This window comes from Coregonus lavaretus (genome assembly GCF_964263955.1).
Source record: "Coregonus lavaretus genome assembly, contig: HAP1_SCAFFOLD_3072, whole genome shotgun sequence".
NCBI lineage: Eukaryota > Metazoa > Chordata > Actinopteri > Salmoniformes > Salmonidae > Coregonus > Coregonus lavaretus.
Genome location: NW_028166163.1, coordinates 1,356 through 14,243, shown reverse-complemented (window position 1 = coordinate 14,243; position 12,888 = coordinate 1,356). Strand labels below are relative to the sequence as shown.

Here is a 12,888-nt window from a genome sequence, read left to right as displayed (position 1 = left end):
CTCCTCCTCAGGTGAAGGCGAGTGTGGAGTCTGCAGACCGTAAACGTGCGATCAGCTCGGTGTGCGGTTACATCGTGTACCAGTGCAGCCGGCCGGCCCCCCTCCACTCCAGAGACCTCCACTCTATGATCGTGGCAGCCTTCCAGTGCCTGTGTGTGTGGCTGATAGAACACCCTGACATGCTCAATGAAAAGGTAGAGGGACCACAACAACACCTACTATATGGACTCCCAGTTTAAGCCCAGTAGGCTACTAGAAAGCAATTTTAATGACAAATGATTCAAAGGCATTTGATCCACAATTAGTCTCATTTGATATTTCCTTCTATATTGTTTTTGAGTGTGTTTTGGTCCAGGACTAGGCTTAATCTGTGTTTTTACTGTTCTGTCCATCTAAGAATGGCCAAGGTGCATAAAGATGGAATAAATCAGCTCAATCTACTTTTTAGATTTTTTAAATTGCTTGCATCTGGGAACGACAGTTGGGATCATGTATAACGTGCTAATGCAGATACAAAAGAGTAATGGAGAGCAAGCTGCAATACGACAAACTTAGAAAACAAGGCATTTGTGGTACTGCATGGAGGCTGCCATGTTTATGCACAGCCACCTTTTGGACTTCAAACAGCTTATCACTATAGAAGCAAATATCAAGCTTTGAGTTGTGAAAAGTGTGGGTCAAATCTTCCTTTTGAATCATTCATCATTAAAATGGTCACAAATCCTCCATTTGACGTCATTACATGATTTACTTTTTGTTAATTTTTTTATTCTCTCTGCCTTATATGAGCACTCTAAACTCACCACCTGACTTTTGTGCTGTGCAATGACGTAGCGTTTTGTTGCAGGACTGTTTGATAGAGGTCCTGGAGATCGTGGAGCTGGGCATATCGGGCAGCAAGTCCAAGACGGGTGACCAGGAAGTGAGGTACAAAGGGGACAAGGAGCACAACCCGGCCTCCATGAGGGTGAAGGATGCTGCTGAGGCCACCCTGTCATGGTGAGTGCCACCTGAGAGGAGTAATGGGAATATATTGTTATGTTGTTTAGGGAAAGATTATTATTATTATTATTAAGATGCATTGCCTTTAGTGCTCTCTTTTATGGGCAATCTGTGATTGGTACATCCGTTTTTGGACTTAATGATATATGTGACCAGTTTCAAGTTTTGAGGCATTTGACGCCAGTTCCTACTTCACAGTAGGGCCGTTAGAAATCTTTTGTATTATTCGATTTTTTTTCCATAAATGCCTTCTTGAACATGTGAACTTTCATGTGCCTTAATTACAAACTTGTATGGGACTCATAAATAAAAATGTTAAATTATGAGCCTAGTTTAGCCAAGGAGAAAGCACTGAGCTATACAGAAGAAGGAAAAGATCCCTCCTGGCTAGTCATGATTGGCATGATTGAGATAATGGAGTGGTTGGACATGCCGAGAGATGAGTCCTGACTGCTCTGTCACAGGCTCCTGTCTGTAACAGAATGGGAGCTTCCCTGGTCAGTATATAGACCTTCTTTGCTACTGCAGATTTGGGGAAATATATAGCTATGGACAACTGCAAAAGTGTTGCTATAGCTCTCAAAAACATGGCTGCCCTGAATTTAGCTGTATTTAAGTACATGGAGTACTTTCTGGAGGACAATGCCATGCTGACCCATATGTGGGTGGGGCTAAGGCTTAAGAAGGTGTGAACGATGATGAATGGTCGTAAACAAAGAAGAGCTCTCTAGGAAGTGTGAAAGTCTCATCAAAATCTTTCAAAGGGCATTTTCTCCTACATAACCCTTAGGTGGGATAACACGTTTGTCAACTTTTAAAGCTGCATATCTTCCCCATGTTTCTTCCAACTACAGTGTATGACAATAAGCAAACCACTTACATTTTATATAAGCCTCAATAGAGAAATCAAAATGAGGTGGAAACTGAATTGCACTTCCTAAACTCCTGCCAAATGTATGACCATATTAGAAACACATATTTGATACACTGCCGATTTTGCAGGTTTTCCTACTTACAAAGCATGTAGAGGTCTGTAATGTTTTATCATAGGTACACTTCAACTTTGAGAGACGGAATAAAAAAAAAAACATTGTATGATTTTTAAGTAATTAATTTGCATTTTATTGCATGACATAAGTATTTGATCACCTACCAACCAGTAAGAATTCCGGCTCTCACAGACCTGATAGTTTTTCTTTAAGAAGCCCTCCTGTTCTCCACTCATTACCTGTATTAACTGCACCTGTTTGAACTCGTTACCTGTATAAAAGACACCTGTCCACACACTCAATCGAACAGACTCCAAGCCCTCCACAATGGCCAAGACAAGAGAGCTGTGTAAGGACATCAGGGATAAAATTGTAGACCTGCACAAGGCTGGGATGGGCTACAGGACAATAGGCAAGAAGCTTGGTGAGAAGGCAACAACTGTTGGCGCAATTATTAGAAAATGGAAGAAGTTCAAGATGACGGTCAATCACCCTCGGTCTGGGGCTCCATGCAAGATCTCACCTCGTGGGGCATCAATGATCATGAGGAAGGTGAGGGATCAGCCCAGAACTACACGGCAGGACCTGGTCAATGACCTGAAGAGAGCTGGTACCACAGTCTCAAAGAAAACCATTAGTAACACACTACGCCGTCATGGATTAAAATCCTGCAGCGCACGCAAGCTCCCCCTGCTTAAGCCAGCGCATGTCCAGGCCCGTCTGAAGTTTGCCAATGACCATCTGGATGATCCAGAGGAGGAATGGGAGAAGGTCATGTGGTCTGATGAGACAAAAATAGAGCTTTTTGGTCTAAACTCCACCTGCCGTGTTTGGAGGAAGAAGAAGGATGAGTACAACCCCAAGAACACCATCCCAACCGTGAAGCATGGAGGTGGAAACATCATTCTTTGGGGATGCTTTTCTGCAAAGGGGACAGGACGACTGCACCGTATTGAGGGGAGGATGGATGGGGCCATGTATCGCGAGATCTTGGCCAACAACCTCCTTCCCTCAGTAAGAGCATTGAAGATGGGTCGTGGCTGGGTCTTCCAGCATGACAACGACCCGAAACACACAGCCAGGGCAACTAAGGAGTGGCTCCGTAAGAAGCATCTCAAGGTCCTGGAGTGGCCTAGCCAGTCTCCAGACCTGAACCCAATAGAAAATCTTTGGAGGGAGCTGAAAGTCCTTATTGCCCAGCGACAGCCCCGAAACCTGAAGGATATGGAGAAGGTCTGTATGGAGGAGTGGGCCAAAATCCCTGCTGCAGTGTGTGCAAACCTGGTCAAGACCTACAGGAAATGTATGATCTCTGTAATTGCAAACAAAGGTTTCTGTACCAAATATTAAGTTCTGCTTTTCTGATGTATCAAATACTTATGTCATGCAATAAAATGCAAATTAATTACTTAACAATCATACAATGTGATTTTCTGGATTTTTGTTTTAGATTCCGTCTCTCACAGTTGAAGTGTACCTATGATAAAAATTACAGACCTCTACATGCTTTGTAAGTAGGAAAACCTGCAAAATCGGCAGTGTATCAAATACTTGTTCTCCCCACTGTATATATACATAATGACATTTGAAATGTCTTTATTCTTTTGGAACTTCTGAGTGTAATGTTTACTGTTAATATTTATTGTTTATTTCACTTTTGTTTACTATCTACTTCACTTACTTTGGCAATGTTAACATACGTTTCCCATGCCAGTAAAGCCCTTAAATTGAAATTGAAATCCGGAAACATATAACCATTGTTTCTTGAAGTTGCCTCATGAGCTTAGTTCAACTGTCATACCACATCAGAACCCAAAATATAAACTTGTACTGCATTGTTTGTAACGTAAATGTAAACAAACACTGTATAGCCTCAAAACATGTTTAAAACAATATATATATAAAAAATATTGTGTTTGTGTCATTTAGCAGACGCTCTTATCCAGAGTGACTTACATGAGCAATTAGGGTTAAGTGCCTTGCTCAAGGGCACGTCGACAGATTTTTCACCTAGTCGGCTCGGGGATTAGAACCAGCGACCTTTCGGTTACTGGCACAACGCTTTTAACCACTAAGCTACCTGCCGCCCATGTTTTTGCTTTTATGGATGGTCAGTCCTTGAATCCATAGGTCTGTTTATGAATTTGAGAGTGGTTAAATTTTCCAGCCCCATCCCTTAGCTGTTAACCAAATGTTTCGGGGTCACTGCTTTGTTGTTTGAAATACATATTGCCCCTTTAACTAAACTACACCTCTTGTTTTTGTGGACAGCTGAGGTCAAATGTATAGTTTTAACCATGTTTTGAAGCTATACAGTGTGTTTACAATAACTTTGTTCGCAAATGTCTTACTTCATCAAAGCCGTTGGGTTATATGCAGTATCCACGCCTATTTATATCTTGTTGGGCTGTATGCAGTATCCACACCTATTTATATCTTGTTGGGCAGTATGCAGTATCCACGCCTATTTATATCTTGTTGGGCAGTATGCAGTATCCACGCCTATTTATATCTTGTTGGGCTGTATGCAGTATCCACGCCTATTTATATCTTGTTGGGCAGTATGCAGTATCCACGCCTATTTATATCTTGTTGGGTTATATGCAGTATCCACGCCTATTTATATCTTGTTGGGTTGTATGCAGTATCCACGCCTATTTATATCTTGTTGGGCTGTATGTAGAATCCGGGTCTATTTATATATCTTGTTGGGCTGTATGCAGTATCCACGCCTATTGGAGCCTGTATATCTTGTTAATGCTGTATCCACACCTATTGGAGCCTGTATATCTTGTTAATGCTGTATCCACACCTATTAGAGCCTGAATATCTTGTTAATGCTTTTTTTTTAAAATTACATTTACGTCATTTAGCAGACGCTCTTATCCAGAGCGACTTACAAATTGGTGCATTCACCTTATAGCCAGTGGGATAACCACTTTACAATATATATATTTTTTATTTTGGTGGGTGGGGTAAGGGGGGGTAGAAGGATTACTTTATCCTATCCCAGGTATTCCTTAAAGAGGTGGGGTTTCAAGTGTCTCCGGAAGGTGGTGAGTGACTCCGCTGTCCTGGCGTCGTGAGGGAGCTTGTTCCACCATTGGGGTGCCAGAGCAGCGAACAGTTTTGACTGGGCTGAGCGGGAACTGCGCTTCCGCAGAGGTAGGGGGACCAGCAGGCCAGAGGTGGATGAACGCAATGCCCTCGTTTGGGTGTAGGGACTGATCAGAGCCTGACGGTACTGAGGTGCCGTTCCCCTCACAGCTCCGTAGGCAAGCACCATGGTCTTGTAGCAGATGCGAGCTTCAACTGGAAGCCAGTGGAGTGTGCGGAGGAGTGGGGTGATGTGAGAGAACTTGGGAAGGTTGAACACCAGACGGGCTGCGGCATTCTGGATGAGTTGTAGGGGTTTAATGGCACAGACAGGGAGCCCAGCCAACAGCGAGTTGCAGTAATCCAGACGGGAGATGACAAGTGCCTGGATTAGGACCTGTGCCGCTTCCTGTGTAAGGCAGGGTCGTACTCTCCGAATGTTGTAGAGCATGAACCTACAGGATCGGGTCACCGCCTTGATGTTAGTGGAGAACGACAGGGTGTTGTCCAGGGTCACGCCAAAGCTCTTCGCACTCTGGGAGGAGGACACAACGGAGTTGTCAACAGTGATGGCGAGATCATGGAACGGGCAGTCCTTCCCCGAGAGGAAGAGCAGCTCCGTCTTGCCGAGGTTCAGCTTGAGGTGGTGATCCGTCATCCACACTGATATGTCTGCCAGACATGCAGAGATGCGATTTGCCACCTGGTTATCAGAAGGGGGAAAGGAGAAGATTAGTTATGTGTCGTCTGCGTAGCAATGATAGGAGAGGCCATGTGAGGATATGACAGAGCCAAGTGACTTGGTGTATAGCGAGAATAGGAGAGGGCCTAGAACTGAGCCCTGGGGGACACCAGTGGTGAGAGCACATGGTGCGGAGACAGATTCTCGCCACGCCACTTGGTAGGAGCGACCGGTCAGGTAGGACGCAATCCAAGAGTGAACCGCACCGGAGATCCCCAGCTCGGAGAGGGTGGAGAGGAGGATCTGATGGTTCACAGTATCAAAGGCAGCAGACAGGTCTAGAAGGACAAGAGCAGAGGAGAGAGAGTTAGCTTTAGCATTGCGGAGAGCCTCCGTGACACAGAGAAGAGCAGTCTCAGTTGAATGACCAGTCTTGAAACCTGACTGGTTTGGATCAAGAAGGTCATTCTGAGAGAGATAGCAAGAGAGTTGGCTAAAGACGGCACGCTCAAGAGTTTTGGAGAGAAAATAAAGAAGGGATACTGGTCTGTAGAGGGAGGGATCGAGTGTTGTTTTTTTGAGAAGGGGTGCAACTCTCGCTCTCTTGAAGACTGAAGGGACATAGCCAGCGGTCAAGGATGAGTTGATGAGCGAGGTGAGGTAAGGGAGAAGGTCACCGGAGATGGTCTGGAGAAGAGAGGTGGGGATAGGGTCAAGCGGGCAGGTTGTTGGGCGGCCGGCCGTCACAAGTCGCAAGATTTTATCTGGAGAGAGAGGGGAGAAAGAAGTCAAAGCATAGGGTAGGGCAGTGTGAGCAGGACCAGCAGTGTCATTTGACTTAACAAACGAGGATCGGGTGTCGTCAACCTTCTTTTCAAAATGGTTGACGAAGTCATCCACAGAGAGGGAGGAGGGGGAGGAGGATTCAGCAGGGAGGAGAAGGTGGCAAAGAGCTTCCTATGGTTAGAGGCAGATGCTTGGAATTTAGAGTGGTAGAAAGTAGCTTTAGCAGCAGAAACAGATGAAGAAAATGTAGAGAGGAGGGAGTGAAAAGATACCAGTTCCGCAGGGAGTCTAGTTTTCCTCCATTTCCGCTCGGCTGCCCGGAGCCCTGTTCTGTGAGCTCATCAAGCCACGGAGCAGGAGGGGAGGACCGAGCCGGCCGGGAGGATAGGGGACATAGAGAGTCAAAGGATGCAGAAAGGGAGGAGAGGAGGGTTGAGGAGGCAGAATCAGGAGATTGGAGGGAGAAGGATTGAGCAGAGGGAAGAAATTATAGGATGGAAGAGGAGAGAGTAGCGGGAGAGAGAGTGCGAATGTTGCGACGGCGCATTACCATCTGAGTAGGGGCAGATTGAGTAGTGTTGGAGGAGAGCGAGAGAGAAAAGGATACAAAGTAGTGGTCGGAGACATGGAGGGGAGTTGCAGTGAGATTAGTAGAAGAACAGCATCTAGTAAAGATGAGGTCAAGCGTATTGCCTGCCTTGTGAGTAGGGGGGGACGGTGAGAGGGTGAGGTCAAAAGAGGAGAGGAGTGGAAAGAAGGAGGCAGAGAGAAATGAGTCAAAGGTAGACGTAGGGAGGTTGAAGTCACCCAGAACTGTGAGGGGTGAGCCATCCTCAGGAAAGGAACTTATCAAGGTCTCAAGCTCATTGATGAACTCTCCAAGGGAACCTGGAGGGCGATAAATGACAAGGATGTTAAGCTTGAATGGGCTAGTGACTGTGACAGCATGGAATTCAAATGAGGAGATAGACAGATGGGTCAAGGTAAAAAGAGAGAATGTCCACTTGGGAGAGATGAGGATTCCTGTGCCACCACCCCGCTGACCAGAAGCTCTCGGGGTATGCGAGAACACATGGTCAGACGAGGAGAGAGCAGTAGGAGTAGCGGTGTTTTCAGTGATAATCAATGTTTCCGTCAACGCCAAGAAGTCGAGGGACTGGAGGGTAGCATAGGCTGAGATGAACTCTGCCTTGTTGGCAGCAGAACGGCAGTTCCAGAGGCTGCCTGAGACCTGGAACTCCACGTGGGTGGTGTGTGCAGGGACCACCAGGTTAGAGAGGCAGCAGCCACGCGGTGTGAGGCGTTTGTATAGCCTGTGCGGAGAGGAGAGAACAGGGATAGACAGAGGCATAGTTGACAGGCTACAGAAAATGGCTACAATAATGCAAAGGAGATCGGAATGAAATGAACTAAACATCTGGGAAAGGAGAGAGCGGGGCCTCCCTCACTTACGTTTCACTGAAACACCCAAATAGAACTCTCCCAACTTCCACCTCAGAAACTTTAATTGTTGTAAACTACAGCGGTCCAATGTTTTCTAGGAATAGACTAACAATTGATGCACTCTATAAAATATGAAAGATGCACCTTAATGAAAAGGTACAAAGCAGCAAGGGAAGGATCGAGGCCCTTTCTCCTGAGAATCAATTATTTGGAAGATGTTCTTTCGTTTCATATTCTGCTATTCATAATGCAGTCAGCTTTGCATCTCTGAGGTCCATAAATATTTACTTGTCCTTGAAATTGACTGTGATCAGGGAGTCAAATGCAAAGGTGGAGGTCAACACGGTGGTAAAATGCTTCCACACAATTCAATCCACAGTGGAGAGTTTGGGCCAATTCCATTTCAAATAAATTAAAATAAAATGTATTTGTCACATACACATGGTTAGCAGATGTTATTGCGAGTGTAGCGAAATGCTTGTGCTTCTAGTTCTGACAGTGCAGTAATATCTAGCAAGTAATGTCTAACAGTTCCACAACAAATATCTAATACACACAAATCTAGGTAAAGGAATGGAATAAGAATATATATATACAGTGAGGGGAAAAAAGTATTTGATCCCCTGCTGATTTTGTACGTTTGCCCACTGACAAAGAAATGATCAGTCTATAATTTTAATGGTAGGTTTATTTGAACAGTGAGAGACAGAATAACAACAACAAAATCCAGAAAAACGCATGTAAAAAATGTTATAAATTGATTTGCATTTTAATGAGGGAAATAAGTATTTGACCCCCTCTCAATCACAAAGATTTCTGGCTCCCAGGTGTCTTCTATAAAGGTAATGAGCTGAGATTAGGAGCACACTCTTAAAGGGAGTGCTCCTAATCTCAATTTGTTACCTGTATAAAAGACACCTGTCCACAGAAGCAATCAATCAATCAGATTCCAAACTCTCCACCATGGCCAAGACCAAAGAGCTCTCCAAGGATGTCAGGGACAAGATTGTAGACCTACACAAGGCTAGAATGGGCTACAAGACCATCGCCAAGCAGCTTGGTGAGAAGGTGACAACAGTTGGTGCGATTATTCGCAAATGGAAGAAATACAAAACACCTGTCAATCTCCCTCGGCCTGGGGCTCCATGCAAGATCTCACCTCGTGGAGTTGCAATGATCATGAGAACGGTGAGGAATCAGCCCAGAACTACACGGGAGGATCGTGTCAATGATCTCAAGGCAGCTGGGACCATAGTCACCAAGAAAATAATTGGTAACACACTACGCCGTGAAGTACTGAAATCCTGCAGCGCCCGCAAGGTCCCCCTGCTCAAGAAAGCACATATACAGGCCCGTCTGAAGTTTGCCAATGAACATCTGAATGATTCAGAGGAGAACTGGGTGAAAGTGATGTGGTCAGATGAGACCAAAATCGAGCTCTTTGGCATCAACTCAACTCGCCGTGTTTGGAGGAGGAGGAATGCTGCCTATGACCCCAAGAACACCATCCCCACCGTCAAACATGGAGGTAGAAACATTATGCTTTGGGGGTGTTTTTCTGCTAAGGGGACAGGACAATTTCACCGCATCAAAGGGACGATGGACGGGGCCATGTACCGTCAAATCTTGGGTGAGAACCTCCTTCCCTCAGCCAGGGCATTGAAAATGGGTCGTGGATGGGTATTCCAGCATGACAATGACCCAAAACACACGGCCAAGGCAACAAAGGAGTGGCTCAAGAAGAAGCACATTAAGGTCCTGGAGTGGCCTAGCCAGTCTCCAGACCTTAATCCCATAGAAAATCTGTGGAGGGAGCTGAAGGTTCGAGTTGCCAAACGTCAGCCTCGAAACATTAATGACTTGGAGAAGATCTGCAAAGAGGAGTGGGACAGAATCCCTCCTGAGATGTGTGCAAACCTGGTGGCCAACTACAAGAAACGTCTGACATCTGTGATTGCCAACAAGGGTTTTGCCACCAAGTACTAAGTCATGTTTTGCAGAGGGGTCAAATACTTATTTCCCTCATTAAAATGCAAATCAATTTATAACATTTTTGACATGCATTTTTCTGGATTTTTTTGTTGTTATTCTGTCTCTCACTGTTCAAATAAACCTGCCATTAAAATTATAGACTGATCATGTCTTTGTCAGTGGGCAAACGTACAAAATCAGCAGGTGATCAAATACTTTTTTCCCTCACTGTATATATGGATGAGCAATGTCATTATCAGAGCGGCATAGGCTAAGATGCAATAGATAGTATAGAATACAGTATATACAAATGAGATGGGTAATGCAAGATATGTTAACATTATTACGATAGTATAGAATACAGTATAGACATATGAGACGAGTAATGCAAGATATGTAAACATTATTAAAGTGGCATTATTAAAGTGACTAGTGTTCCCTTTATTAAAGTGGCCAGTGATTTTCAAGCCTGCATGGAGGCAGCAGCCTCTCTGTGCTAGTGATGGCTGTTTAACAGTCTGATGACTTGAGATAGAAGCTGTTTTTCAGTCTCTCGGTTCAGGGAATGAATTAAAATTCAGTTCATGGTTTGAAGATATTGACAATTGTTTTTAAATAGGATTTGAGTTGAATACATTCATTGACTGCCCTGGTATATTCCCCATTACTCCAATTTGTTTTATTTTTTTATTTTTATTTTACCTTTATTTAACTAGGCAAGTCAGTTAAGAACTAATTCTTATTTACAATGACGGCCTACACTGGCCAAACCCGGACGACGCTGGGCCAATTGTGCGCCGCCCTATGGGACTCCCAATCACGGCCGGTTGTGATACAGCCTGGGGTCTGTAGTGACGCCTCAAGCACTGAGATGCAGTGCCTTAGACCGCTGCGCCACTCGGGAGCCCAATATGGTACAGTATTGTGGATATACTGTATGCAACGCTGTCATAAAAGCAAAGGGTGGCTACTTTGAAGAATCTCAAATATAAAATATATTTTGATTTGTTTAACACTTTTTTGGTTACTACATGATTCCATATGTGTTATTTCATAGTTTTGATGTCTTCACTATTATTCTACAATGTAGAAAATATTAAAAATAAAGAAAAACCCTTGAATGACTAGGTGTTCTAAAACTTTGGACAGATAGTGTACATCCTATCCAGTGTTTGAAATGTATTATAGTGGGGATTCCTGCCTCATATATCCTTTCTATCTTTCCAATACACTGTACCTCTGGAGCACAGGAGGTTGGTGGCTCCTTCATTGGGGATAATGGGCTCATGGTAATGACTGGAGCGGAATAAATCAAACGCATGGTTTCCATGTGTATGATGTCTTTCCATTTGCTCCGTTCCGGCCATTATTATGAGCCGTCCTCCCCTCAGCAGCTCTGGAGTCACTCCTCATGCCCACTCTTTGGGTCGTCACTAGTTACCACAGCCAAAGAGTAATAAACCCCGCCTATTTCTACAGTTTCTCTTCTTAATATGATTTTAAACCTAACTTTAACCACACTGCTAACCTTATGCCTAACCCTTGAATTAAGACCAAAAAGCACCTTTTTGTTTTCATACATTTTAAAGGTAAGGCCCATTTATACTTTGTGGCAGTGGTAACTAGTGGAAACCCTCTCTTTGCTCTCCCTGTCAGTATAATGCAAGTCCTGGGGGCGTTCCCGTCGCCTAGCGGCCCCGCCTCCCCCTGCAGCCTGCTGAACGAAGACACCCTGATCAAGTACTCCAGGCTGACCTCCACCAACCACAAGAAGTTCCGATACTTTGTCCTGGACAACTCTGTCATCCTGGCCATGCTGGAGCAGCCGCTGGGCAATGAACAAAGTCAGTTATCCTCCACGTTATCAGTTATCCTCCATGTTATCAGTTATCCTCCACGTTATCAGTTATCCTCCACGTTATCAGTTATCCTCCATGTTATCAGTTATCCTCCACGTTATCAGTTATCCTCCACGTTATCAGTTATCCTCCACGTTATCAGTTATCCTCCATGTTATCAGTTATCCTCCACGTTATCAGTTATCCTCCACGTTATCAGTTATCCTCCATGTTATCAGTTATCCTCCACGTTATCAGTTATCCTCCACGTTATCAGTTATCCTCCACGTTATCAGTTATCCTCCACGTTATCAGTTATCCTCCACGTTATCAGTTATCCTCCACGTTATCAGTTATCCTCCACGTTATCGGTTATCCTCCATCAGTTATCCTCCACATGTTATCGGTTATCCTCCACATGTTATCGGTTATCCTCCATACGTTATCAGTTATCCTTCACATGGTATCAGTTATTCTCTCACGTTATCAGTCCTCAACATGTTTCGGTTATCCTCCACATGTTATCAGTTATCCTCCACATGGTATCAGTTATTCTCTCACGTTATCAGTCCTCAACATGTTCACTGATACCAGATTGATAGCTGATAAGAATAGTCCTGGGTCGTTTTCATTAGAGCAACGGAACTTTTTTCTAAACTTTTAGCAACATTAAACAAAGTCCGCTCTCCCGTGTTTCAGTCTGTCTTCTTCCGTTTAGTGCCTAATGAGAAATACCCTTTTGACCTGGTTTCCCTGTGTGTGTGTGTCTCAGCAGATTCCTGTCCGTCCGTGACCATGTTGATCAGGGGGATGTCTGGGAGACACGCCTGGACCATGCAGCTCTTCCATCAGCCCAGGGAGGCCCGCGCCAGCCACAAGGTAGCCCTTTAGATTCATTACGGTGATATCTTTCTATTAGTGTCCAGGTTTACATTGTGACATCTAACTTAACTAGCAACTCCATTGTTAAAAACCAGGTTTTTTCACATGGCTTTAATGAGACACTAGTAATGTCAAGTAATGCAATATTCTCATTCAAAATTAACAATGATTCATGATGTTGGTCCCAGACTTGTTTGGT

At 44.4% G+C, this 12,888-nt stretch overlaps 1 protein-coding gene across 1 annotated transcript in view; it reads left to right on the top strand.

Annotated features, from left to right (window-relative positions):
- Positions 1–12,686, top strand: part of LOC311114998 (ral GTPase-activating protein subunit beta-like) — a gene marked incomplete at its 3' end in the record, with an annotated part of 59,252 nt that extends 46,566 nt beyond the window's left edge. Inside the window, exons 18-21 of the mRNA XM_084190221.1 lie at positions 12–194; positions 848–999; positions 11,626–11,813; positions 12,580–12,686. Of these exons, the coding sequence (XP_084046347.1) occupies positions 12–194; positions 848–999; positions 11,626–11,813; positions 12,580–12,686 (630 nt within the window). The remainder of the gene's footprint in view (positions 1–11; positions 195–847; positions 1,000–11,625; positions 11,814–12,579) is intronic.
- Between the last annotated feature and the right edge of the window lie 202 nt (positions 12,687–12,888).